The sequence below is a fragment of the Lepisosteus platostomus genome, chromosome 4 (genome assembly GCF_059453375.1).
Source record: "Lepisosteus platostomus isolate fLepPlt1 chromosome 4, fLepPlt1.hap1, whole genome shotgun sequence".
NCBI lineage: Eukaryota > Metazoa > Chordata > Actinopteri > Semionotiformes > Lepisosteidae > Lepisosteus > Lepisosteus platostomus.
The window spans coordinates 59,796,035-59,808,908 of NC_142614.1; the positions used below are offsets into that span (position 1 = coordinate 59,796,035).

The following is a 12,874-nucleotide window of genomic DNA, read 5'->3' on the forward strand; positions in this document are numbered from 1 at the left end:
TTAAGCAACTCCAGAGACAAGGAAAACATATACATTCACCATTGCTTTGTTTGAATGTCCACCTCCTTGGAATTCGATGGTTCCAAATGCGTCCGTGGGGCTGAGCTGTGTGTGCTTGCTGATCGACCATTTCTCCGGTAAGCTGTCGTTTTTGGCGAGCCTTTCATTTTTGTCATTCTGACTGGATGAGATGCTCGGGGGAAGTCCAACATGCTGTCCTATAAGACGTCCGCAGCAGCACCTGCAAGAGCACAATGCAGCAGAATCGGGGGGTGTCAGAAACCATGATGGGACGTTGCTTTGGAAAAAACTGTCAGTCAAATACATTTATTAGATTGTGATTGCTTGTTCATATCAATAAGTCTCCTCTTGACTGTGACTTTTTCCGTGTTGGATGAAGTAATTATGTAAATAATGAATCCACTTCAAATAATAATCAAAAGGTTCCATCAAAAGTAAACCAAACATAAGGTGATTAATAAAGGTACTATTGATTAATTCAATTCATACAACTATACAAGGCTCTTTGAGGTCCATTCTAAGTCAAAAGATTTTTATTTAGTCATGCCCTAATTTAAACTATATTGTAACAAATTACATAATTATGAGATACATAAACTAGGATAATCAATAATTATAATAAATAATTAGATCAAGATATGCCAAGAATATACCTGAGAGGTTGGTATAGCTAGAGGCACTTGAGCTGTTTTTTTTTTCTGGCACAGCTCCGGGGAAATAGCAATAAATAAGTGCCAAGCTAGGGTAAACAAACATTTATTAACAATGACAATAAAGCAAACTAAATAACACACAGGAACAAGTAATAGGTTTGTTCCATGCCTTAGAGACAAGAACGAAAACACAACATTTCAGCTGTGGAGCCATATTTGGGTGTCTTCTTGATACCTGAAGAAGGCTCCACAGCTGAAACGTGTTTTCTTTCTTCTCTTTTCAGCATGGAATAAACCTATTACTTGTTCCTTCGCAACCTAGGCATGCTAACGCAGCTACCCAACTAATCTAGATAACACACAACCCAACATAAAACATAAAACATAGCGCTATTTGCAAACAAGGAGCCTCAGAAGCCTACAGTACGTCCTGATCACCGAGAAAAATCCAGACTGCTAACTACTGTATCCTACTGAGTCTTAAACAAAACAGAACACAAGTCTCCTTTCCTATAAAACCGGATGCTCCAAAGGGATAATTATCATTAATAATAACTATTAATTATATTTATAATAATAATAATAATCATCATCATCCTGTATTTCTGGACAGTTGATGACTCTTGATTATTTACTAGTCAATCTTCCCAGAAGGTCTCCTTTGTCTTTTTTGTCTTTGATTTGATGTGATTTGTCTCTCAGACCATTTAAAGCTCAGTAAACACCACATCTTCTATCCATTGTTCTGCTCCTTGCTTTGAAGCCCTGAGAACTGCAAATGTTGACACAACAGTCGCAATGATACTGATCAAACAGAAACTGATATGGGCTTAGAAAGGCAGGAAATTTGTCCGATTATTTTTTTCTGGGGTAAAAAACACAAAACCAAAGAATGATATTTGATATTTCTCCATTATTTACTGTAATGCTTTTTAAGGAAGCCTAGGAAACTTAAAGCTTACATTAATATTTGTTTTCAACTGCCAGTGGAATCTATATTTATTTTATTTACTACATTGTTGAATGCATAAATTACTGTATATACTGTAGAGTTATATAGCCACCAAGAGTTTTACAATCATTTAGCAATTTCTGAGAGGATAAAACAGAACATTCTGACATTTTTCACTGACTGTATACAATTAAAACTGATGAGGATCCTCTTAGCTTTTTGCTGCCAATTTTTTGTATAAATAAATCTCTTTCTTCCACATATGTTGAGTGGGAGTATTCTCTGAGATGCTAACAAATCAGATTCAATGATCTTGAAGGGTAGACAATATACATATGTCAATTATGTATATTTCCATGTATGTTTTACCGTTTTCTGTTCTTACTGTTTTTTGCTTAAATGACATCAATACCTAAAATTATGATGCACTGTATATCACACTTACAGTATATGACACAATATTACACTTTAATTCTGTAATATACTGTATATATACTTAGAAAATACTGCAGGCTACTGGTACTGTACCAGGAAAAAGATCACATGTATTTTTATTTTCCAACCTTTATTTTTTCACCACCTTGTAGTCTTTAATATGCCAAAAAGTTTTGCAATGGATTTAGAATAAACTAATTAAATAATAACCAATACTTTAATGTATGTTAAACTGACACAAATTGTGTCTGAAACAGAATCAGTAGAAAATGTGAATGACTCCAAGACTATGGTAATGATGGTATGATTGTAGTGGATTGTTATTCTTAGAGGCATAGATAAAAGATTAAAAACCCTTTCTGATGAATTCTTGTAAAACATTTTTTAACAAAAATAAGACTTTACCATACGGTTTTCTGAGACATTACTACAGGTTAACTGCTGTTCCAAAGTAAAGGAATTACTGTACACCAGCAACATAGCCACATAGAAAATGCAGTCCATTATTTTCAAAGACACACACAGAACTAAGAAGCATAACCTGTGAAAAAATATTCTGTTGCTGAAAAACAAACTTAGTTTCAAAGAATGTGGTTCATTAAAAAAATTGGTAAAAAGCAGAATAAAATGGAGATATATAGCCATTACAAAGATTTTTGACAGTTTTGACAGCAGTTTCATTATGAAATGGCACATTCTTATAGAGCAATAGTTTTAAAATAAAATCTTCTGCACACTATCGATGCAGGAGACAGATATTGAATGTGCAATATTTATAAAATACAACATGTATAATTGTACACAACTTGTATAATTTCATAAATGTCATCAAAGCTAAACTGAATATGGTTATTATTTTATAAATGTGGGATTATTGTTGTAATCCATTCTAGTCCAAAGTACATCCAGTACTGTACAACTATCAACACCCTGAAAACTTTTCTTAATGAAATCAATGGTGACAACAGGCAAAATTTCACTTCTGGTTAAGGAATAATATAACAGATGTCGTAATCCTGGGATTAAAAATTATTCTTAAAAATGGCTGGGTAAGTGTTGTTATAAGTGCTGATTCTTTGTCTTCCTGTTTTTATGTCTATTTCTCATTACCATTTCTTTCTGCCCTACAAATCCTCATGAGGACTTGCTTTAAAGCCTAAAAACCCTAGTTTAAGAATTAACACACGACAGACTAAAGGTGTCCAGGTTTCATGTTCACTGAATTGGTAGAAGATTGTTTTTATTGATTAATGAATAACAACAAAGAATGGAATCATGTACAATGCCAGCACAAGCTATTGTTAATTTAGCCAAAGTCCAGGGAGGTCATTTGAAAGGAATTAGGTGTCAGAACATGTGTATGGAGTGGGGTATAACAAAGAACTGTGTTGCTTTGACTGGATTATGTTGTTGTTTGGGATTTTATAGACCGCTTACGACAAATTGTTGCCTTGTGCACGCCCGCAGGTGCCGCAGGCGCAGAGCTGACACCGAAAGTCCCCATAGCAATCCGGAGAGTGGTATTAGTTAGGGTCTGGTACTTCTTCACGCTTCAGTTATGAACTGAAAATTATTGTGATCGATAGAAATCAAGACACCTTGACTTACCTATAGTGGTCTTTTGCGCTCACTATGATATGCACACATTCTCGCTTGCTGAACGCCCTCTCTATCCAGGATTTTTGTGCCTGTAGAACAAAAAGGGAAGAAGAGGGTTTACATCTCATTGAAAGCAATTGAAAAAGAAAATTATAGATATCAAACACCTACAGTCCTAAAATAACCTGATATCCACACCTTTAATTCTAAATTGCTGCTTAATCACGTTTAAACAGAAACAGGAGTACAAAGTTAATGTTTAACTGTTTGATGGCACAGTATGAAGGATGTACTTTATCATGAAATACAGTATATCACAGTAAACCACAACTAAAAGGATTCAGACATTTTCACATGGTTTTAGTAATGTAAGTAATGTAAAAAGTTCACAGTATTTGTAAAACAAGCTGTTTTCAAAGAACATTTTAGACGGGTACAAACTAAATACGTCATGCCCGTAATCATATATTTTTATGTTTTACCTAAAAAGAAGACAGAATTGCTTATGGACGGTATTGCTCAAAGTTCATTGCTTCTAAGGTCTACGTGTTACACAGGTCACACACAGCCCAAGGTTAACTTTTGAAATTCATTTAGGAAGGCAACATATCAGATTTTAGAAAACTGCTTCAAGCATAGCTTGATCATTCCATATGTTTAATAGCCCATTAGAGGTCAAACGTGCTTAGACAGTATGTGTTCTCTTCTGGAATCTGTATCCATAGGGTCTTTTCTGTGCATTTGAATAAATGTATTTTAATCTGACTTTTTTTTAATTAAAGGCCTGCATTTGATTATTTGTTTGACAAGCTCACCAATTACAAGTGTTTTTACCAATACTGGTGCAGACGGTAATGTTCAAGGTTCACTCTAACAGGATCTACATGTTACATACAGTACAGTAAGTTCTACATGCATACCAAGGTTAACTTTTGGTATTCGCTTTGCTAAATAACCTATCTGATTTTACTGATGTGGCTTCGGACAGAAATCTGCATATAAATCTTAGTATAAATACTGTATAAATACCCCTTACAGGGTGCTTGGTCATATTATACTGCTCCCAGTTCAGTCCTTAGTCCTTTACATTGTGAAGAAACATGGTTAAAACAACACAGGGTAAAGAAATACAAATTACGTTAAAAATACTCTATGTGACCCTGTGGAACATTTCAAGAGTACTTTAATATGAATTTTAAGTAAACCTACAAGAAAAAGTGATTTTGAGGTGTAATGCCTTCTTTGCTATAGCACAATATATTTTCGGTAAAATAATGTAATCCGAGATTTGTACAGAAGAAACCACTTGGCTGGCTATGTGGAAGATTTATGACTTGTTTAGTCAGGTGACAGAACACTGCTTTCTCTCAAACACAGCTCTCTGAGCTTCTGTGAGGAGCTCAGGAGCTCCTAAACTGAGATTCTCCAACCCTTTATTCCCTAAAAACAGCTCATAATTTTTCATATTCCATCATCGCCTGCCAGCCTACTAACACAGGACCCTCTGCTGTCCCAAATGTGAGTTTGATTGTCTGTGCCAAACACTAACCCTAATATGAGAATTCCTTTGACAGATTATAACTCACAAAAATGTGACAGGGGATACTTTTTCAGAGCGATCTGGCCACCATGACTCAGTGTGTCAGAATACAGCTGTCTGACAATATACAGTATGAATGTATTGCTACGCCAGCTAAGAGGTGTAAATTTGTCCCACACAGCACTGATCATGACTACATCGCCTTCAAAATTAACATAACAACAATCAAAAGACAAATTTCGTTAATCGAACAGAATTTATGAAATATGACACTCCTAAATACGTATGAAAATCTAGAGAACATCATAAAGATATAATCTCCAAACAGGGTTTTCAATCAGTTCAATGAATTCCTCCCCACTAATAGCTGATGTGTGGTGAGTGTTCTGGCGCACTATGGCTGCCGTCGCATCATCCAGGTTGGGCTGCACATTGGTTGTGGTGGAAGGGAGTCCCCATTATCTGTAAAGCGCTTTGAGTGGAGTGTCCAGAAAAGTGCTATATAAGTGTAAGCAATTATTATTATTATTATTATTATTATTATGACTGCAATAAAAACGTGTCATTTTGCAGTTGTAATACAACAACGATTACACTTTTTGATATCTTGTTTTAATATTAGGTAACAGTTAACATTAAGGATCCAATGTCAAGTGCGCAGAAACGAAAAATAATGAATTTACCACAAAGTAATAACTGAAATACAAAACATGGATCATGTCAGGCTGGCTGATCCATGTTTTGTATTTCAGTTATTACTTTGTGGTAAATTCATTATTTTTCTTTTCTGCGTACTTGACGTTGCATCCTTAATGTTAACACGGATAGATAGATACCTTATTAATCCCGTGAGGGAAATTGCAGATCATCAAATCATCGTTTTCTGGTCAAACACTATAAATGATTTCTGAGTGAGTCACTATCAGATGATTAAGATATAAATTCCTATTATTACTACTATTTCAATCTTTGGTTTATTATTTATTACCTTTGCCTTTTTATATTGACACATATTAACTGAAATTTGCTGAATGACAAGTTTTCCTTTTTCGCAAAAAATACTCAGCAGTATCTATATTTCTCTTATTTATTTTTTTGATGCCATAAAATGCTTTCAAATTTAGCATTCACCAAATAACATTGTTAGGAATTTTAAAAAGAATGGTTCTTACAGTTTTGTCTACGTCAGACAATTTAAATGAAATAGCTCATGGCAGGTATTTTCTAACATTTGATGCAGAACTCAGGAGGATGATTATGAATAATCTAATTTTCATCACCCTTTCACCCTTACTAATTAATTCTGAAAATGCCTGATTGCAGTCTGTAGTGGAATAATTGACAGTCTTGTGATTAATTGTTGTGATTTATGAAGATGACTGCTTCCAGCATATTTTGATCTTTCTATATGAGTAATTGCTTACAAGAAGCCAAGAATTGAATGGATGGTGCTTTATTTCTCGTGAAGCTGTATTTTTAAGATCTTTTTATGTTCTTGAATAGATGTGTTTCAGTCTACATGGTTTGTTTTGTGGTATTTGAAAAACAGCACTGTAAAACACTGACAAATCTGCCAATTACAAGCAACAAACCCAGTGCTGGATGCAGGATATAGGAGTTTCTTGACAGAGGTTTCTTATTCCCATTGGAAACACATCTTTAAAACTCAAATTTATTCACTCTCTTAGTATTGCAAAAAATAGTCTCCCCTATGAGATGGATGTCATTAGACTCCTTTTGGAAATAACATGACTTTTCGGTTTGGAAATTAACTGAATGTGTATCCAGGAAGTATGAAATAGGCATATGAATTATTTTAATTATTTAATTTAAAAAGGGAAACTAACCTACGCATAATGTTATGTTTTGTCATTTTGCCCACACCAAAAGGATAAAACAATATTTAGAATATAGTTAATAATTATAATGTGGAAGTGAAAATATTGCAACTTTAAATCAATGCATATAGTATATACCTAGAGTTATGCTGTTTGTACAGTGTTTATATTGCATTATGTACCGTAAATAAAAGTGAAAATCAAAGTGGGACATTTTTCTCAGTTATTCACATAATGAACATCCTAAGAATCACAGAAACAAAGAATCATAAAAATAATTACAGTCAATAAATATTACAGGGACCAGTAATTTGGGTTCTAGATTACTGCCAGATAATCTAGTTTATATCTCAATATCCTTGAAAAATATCAAAAGATTCTATTTGTATGGATTAAGACTGCATTTCCCTTATGTTTAAACGTAAAACATTTTGCTCACATGGTTTTGACTCATAGTTGTTAAAAAACAAACACAAAAACATGACAAAACTATATTCCCCATGTTCTAGATGACTTTTCTGACATGACTAATCCTAAACAGACTGAAAGAGTTTAACTGAAAATAGAAGAATCTCCATCTATAGTTCATATATAAAACAATAATCACTTTTTACTTCCATAAGAAGAACAATCTAGCAATAAAGACATGCAAATATTTAATGAAAGCAATGCTGTGATGAAAATTGTCATATGAAAGTTATGGGTAAGAAACATTCCCCATATTAATAAAACACAGCGAAATATGAAATCCAAAAATCTTATATTGAGCCAGTGCAATTGCACTACATTTTCAGTTTTATAATAATATTTGTTGTCAGAGTCTCATAAAATTACTAGATTGAAAATAACAATATTTACCTTTTCACTTGTTCGGCTTTAATGGAGGCGCCTTCTATAGATCACAACTAAGACTCCACGGCTGGTTTCTCTTCTGTTAACCTCGCTCATGACTGCCCATTTAACAACTTGTTCGTTCAATTCTTAAACAAGTGAGTTTAAAGTAAGCAAAGAGCTCAGGCCCATTAGGTACCTGGAATGTGCTATAGGATTAGCCTCATTAGAGGTTCTTTGGACATTCACGACATGCCAAAAACGTTGGAGCTCAGTTTGAACCCATAATCTGACGCCTCAACAACAACAGATCCTCTGAACTTGGATTTAACTTGAACAGGCCCCGGCAAGTTAATTTTTCTTGTGCTTTTTTGACTTTGAGTGCGCACATGCAAGTGCACGATAATGCGGCCTGAGATCTTGTAATTCCCCATGAGAAACCAAATCCCCTCAGAACTGCAATGCCAGAAAGAATCTGCACACAAGGTAGATATTAATAATCTCTAGCAGAAACTTTTTAATTGGTAGACTTGTTACCAGGATAATTTGAGAGACGAGGGTCTCTTTCAGCTACAGTGTCTATCGACGTCACTCACCTGAAGCTCTTGTTTCATGTTGAGCAGATGAGAGGTTTAAGATGAAAGGCTGCACTGTTTAATGTTATGAATACTGAAAGATTAAATCATAGATTCACAAGAGCAACATTTGACTCATTTGTTCTCAGAAATGTTACCTACATATAGGCAGTGCTTCTCAGCTGCCAGGAAGGCTACCTGTACAGTAATACAGAGTAGGTCATTATTTTTTTAAGATTGCCCTTCATGAAATCAAAAGAATTAAACATGCACATTATTATACTGCTGGAGTTAGGCACAAGCCAGACATCTTAATTTGCTTATTAATATTTCCCCAATTTTATCCAGAATGGATAGAAGACAGATTTGTTTGTAGTTAACTGCCTTGATAACTACAAAAGGGTATTAATTTTCCAGTCAGTCAGTACAACCTTGTGTTAGGATTGTACTGAATGACTCAGCATTTTCGGTTGTTCTCGGGGCCCTATACTGTATGTGTCACACAAAAAGTTTAATTTGTACTTAAACTATCAAACTACTCACCCAAAACGATTCACAAAGCTACTTTCTCAATTGCCGTCTGCTTGCTTCTAAAAAGCTGTGATGTGCTTGCAGACACAACATGTCTGTATGAACACCAGCCATAACTAACTTGATTTAGTGAAGCTTACGTCAGCACATCAAACAAAAAATGGATTTCATATTTGTTTTGTGCTACAAATACTGTCTTAATAAAAAAGTATATATATATAACACAAAATGGTTTCCTGTGAATGTCCTGAAACAATCCATAAATATGAAAAAAATTAAATTAATACCAGAAATTTAATTACTGAAACAATCATTTCTCAACAGTTTTTCTATCATCCTGTGCAAAAGGATGCATTTACAAAAACTGACGAGTCTCTTTGCCAAGTCAGTTTTTTTCAGGACTGTTTTCTTACACTTTCATTTCCCTCCCACACATTTAAACATTTTTCAAGGAGCCAAACAGCACCAGTGAACCTATTTACAAAATCCCTGCTGAGGAGACACTCAATGTGGTGAAAGCGGCAACCTAATTGATCCACAATTGCTGTAAATATATTTCACAGCATGAAATGAACAGCACAATTTTAGGGAAGTATACAGTTCAGATTTTTAGAATGTACTGGATTAGCCTTTTTAAGTGCACAGTTATCATTCCTTTCCGATGTATCATCTGTCCATTTCCAATAATATACAGTAGTCTTATAGTTCTCTGAGCCGGAACCTAACCATGAAGGCAGGAGTCTATTGCAGGTCATGTCATTTACCGGCAATGTCAAATGCATTTGACAATATGATGAAAGATTATACTGTACTCTTTCACATTGTAATTAAGAATGATTGAATTCAATTCATGCAGTACTTGCTCTTTAATATTGTTGTGATCAATACAAGCGGTGTGGCTTTTTTTTATCAGTGTCTAATAAGAGATAAATGAATTCTGGAATAATTCAGAAACACATACTGTATATTTTTGGTCATCTTTACGTTTTGGTTTTGATCCACTACTGTTGTACAATATATCCAGTTTCTGCTCAGGACTCCAAAACCAAACGCTCTGCATTGTGACATTACCTGCTTATATCCTAGAAGTACACCTTGGGCTATTCCGAAAGAGGCACTCCCGATTAATGTCACAGAAGGGTGTTCCTGTCCAGCGGGTAATGGCAGAGTCACACTTTGGATTTAGTAACAATCTGTTTTTTTTTCTTATCCTAATGCCACCTTCACAAGTACACATATACTGTATCACACTCAACTTAAGTACAAGACATTTTCTAGTATGTTTCAACTTCATAGCTTAAAAAGAAGACTTACAGTTAGCATCAGTACAAATTAAACAAATAAAATGTATTCCACTATTTTACCTGCCGATATTATATATAATAATATCCCGCAAATATTTAGGCCCATATAAAGATTTAAATTTTACTTGATATATTATTATTTAAACATTCAAAACATAGCCAAGATAGCCAAGTGATCTTAAGCACAGTCTTCATTGTCTGGTCTCTCTTGATAGAATTTAGTCCTGGTACCAACACGCCATTTCAAAGGATTTACAGTATATTCCTGTTTAATATGTTTCTGACAGGAATCTACAAAAGGACCAATTTATGCTTATTAGAGTTTTATAAATTTAGAAAATGGCAAAGGCTCAAATTCAAGTCAATATTTTCTAAATAATTATAATACTGTAATTACAAATCTTGTTTAAAATTATATTCAATGCAATATTACAAAAGATGAAGACTCTTAAAAATCTAAAAAAATACTTGTACTGTGCTTTGTGGAAGTATACATTTATTCCACAAGTGAAGATAATTACAAATTTTATGCACTGTGTATGGTGAATAGAAAACCAGACACACACTTAAAAGGCTGAAATAAAATATTTGACTGTTACACATGACTTTGTCAGATTTCACAATTCTGTTCAAACTATAGGAAAAACGTTTTATTTCAAGTTGCAAATCTAACCATCCTTTAGGGAGATAGATAACAAAAGGAACACCCTTCATTGTTAGGATGCGGTTTAAGAAGCTGTGTTGCAATGCATTGTGATTTATGAATTTTAAGTAGCTCCTTGTTCAATCAAATGTCACAGAAGACAGAACTGTCTTACCAAATATCATTCTGTCCTTTCATACACTACACATGAACTAAAACGCAGAATTATAAGTCGAAAAAACATTTTTGATGAGGTATTGAATATGCATACCCACAATAATTGATACCATAATTCATAGCTACTGGTATTTCTTACAAGATCCATTTTAAGCCTGTTGCACCTGTCAAAGCAGACTATATAATGCTGATGATCCATAATATCAGGAGTGGAGATCTCCAAGCAATCAGTGCTGCAACTGAAAGTCTTGCTGTGGATCCAGTAAGCAGTACTTTTCTCCACATTTCCAAACTAGTGCTGCAGTATGGGGACTAGAGAGCATAGATGAGACATTAAACTGAGGTATTCAATACTGAGTTAAAGAGGTTCAAGTACATAGCTGTGTCAGCATGCGCACGCTGCAAAGGAAAAGGTAAAGGTTTATTCCATGCTGAAAGGAGAATAAAAGGGACATACTGTAATGTTTCAGCTGTGGAGCCTTCTTCAGGTGTGTCAAGGCTCCACGGCCGAAACATTGTGTCCCTTTTCTTCTCCTTTCAGCATGTTCCTTTGTATACTTATCCAGTGACACAGCTAAATTCTAGTATGGCCTTGCTCATGTACCAAAACAATTGCAGCACCAAGTTAATTTGAGGTTTTCAGTACAGTTTAGTATAGTTCAGTATCAGCCTGATTTAGCTGTTAACTGAGTTCTTTTTTTCACTTTTGAGAAGACTATGCAGCTAATGCTATTGCAAAATAGGTCATTGACTAATGCCTGCCACAAGGAATATATGAATTGTCAGTTCTAATTCTAATTAATTCTAGTTCTTTCCAAAATTACTAAATTATTATTAAATGTTACTTGGGTAACCCAAAACGAATCCACCCCCTCACTCATATTCACCTTACAGTGAGGGGGAGTACTCACAGCGTACACAATGTACTGAAGACTGATATACTGTAGCACCGAACAAACACCTGGAACAAAATCACTTTCATAAGATTTAGCATCAACCAGAGGAGCGATGCCATTTTTACTGACAGGACTGTAAGCTCATGAGCTCCTGGCCAGGGAGCAGAGGGAGTTGGTGTGCAAGGAGCTAAACGTACCCTGGCATGCTAGTGCCCAACCAATCACTGTTGCACGTAACCAAATACAAGCTGCTGTGTTTGGAGATGATGCAGATGGTTTTGTGAGTGCAGAACACTTTTCATACTGATGCATGACGGTGGTGGTGGCTCTGTGGCTAAGGATCTGCGCCTGTGGCTAGAAGGTTGCCGGTTAAAATCCCGCAGCTGGCAGAGGAATCCTACTCCGTTAGGCTCCTGAGCAAGGCCCTTAACCCCAACTGCTCCAGGGGCGCCATACAATGGCAGACCCTGTGCTCTGACCCCAGGCTCTCTCCTCTGTGTATCTGTGTGTCTCATGGAGAGCAAGCTGGGGTATGCGAAAAGACATATTCCTAATGCAAGAAATTGTAAAGGGTTAATAAAGTAATGTTGTTATTATTATTATGACATTTGTGCTGAGCAATCCTAAACCATTTGGGCTTGAATCAAAACTTTCTTATGCAGTACAGTATGTATCTGTATTTCTATATATGTATTTCTTGTATGTATTTGTGTGATTGGTTTTTCTGAGGAAGCATTCAGATGATTATTTCATTATACTGTACGTTTAATCCCAAATCATCAGAGTGTTAGAGCTTTCTTTTTTCCCAACTTATATTAGATCCTGCATTCAAATCTCGCCCTGAAACTATTAGGACAGATTTTAATTCCATTCGAAATT

General features: G+C 35.0%; 1 protein-coding gene across 8 annotated transcripts in view; it reads right to left on the reverse strand.

Moving 5' to 3' along the window:
• The window catches only part of trpm3 (transient receptor potential cation channel, subfamily M, member 3), a 224,582-nt gene that overhangs the window by 79,078 nt on the left and 132,630 nt on the right, over positions 1–12,874 (reverse strand). For 7 of the 8 annotated variants that reach the window (XM_088630092.1, XM_088630090.1, XM_088630091.1 and 4 more), the window contains exons 2-3: positions 3,670–3,749; positions 40–241 (exon numbers count right to left, since the gene is read on the reverse strand). In XM_088630092.1, coding sequence (XP_088486218.1) covers positions 40–241; positions 3,670–3,749 — 282 coding nt within the window. Of the gene's footprint in view, positions 1–39; positions 242–3,669; positions 3,750–8,465; positions 8,527–12,874 lie in introns of those variants that run through there. The other variant, XM_088630094.1, reaches the window with a different exon arrangement.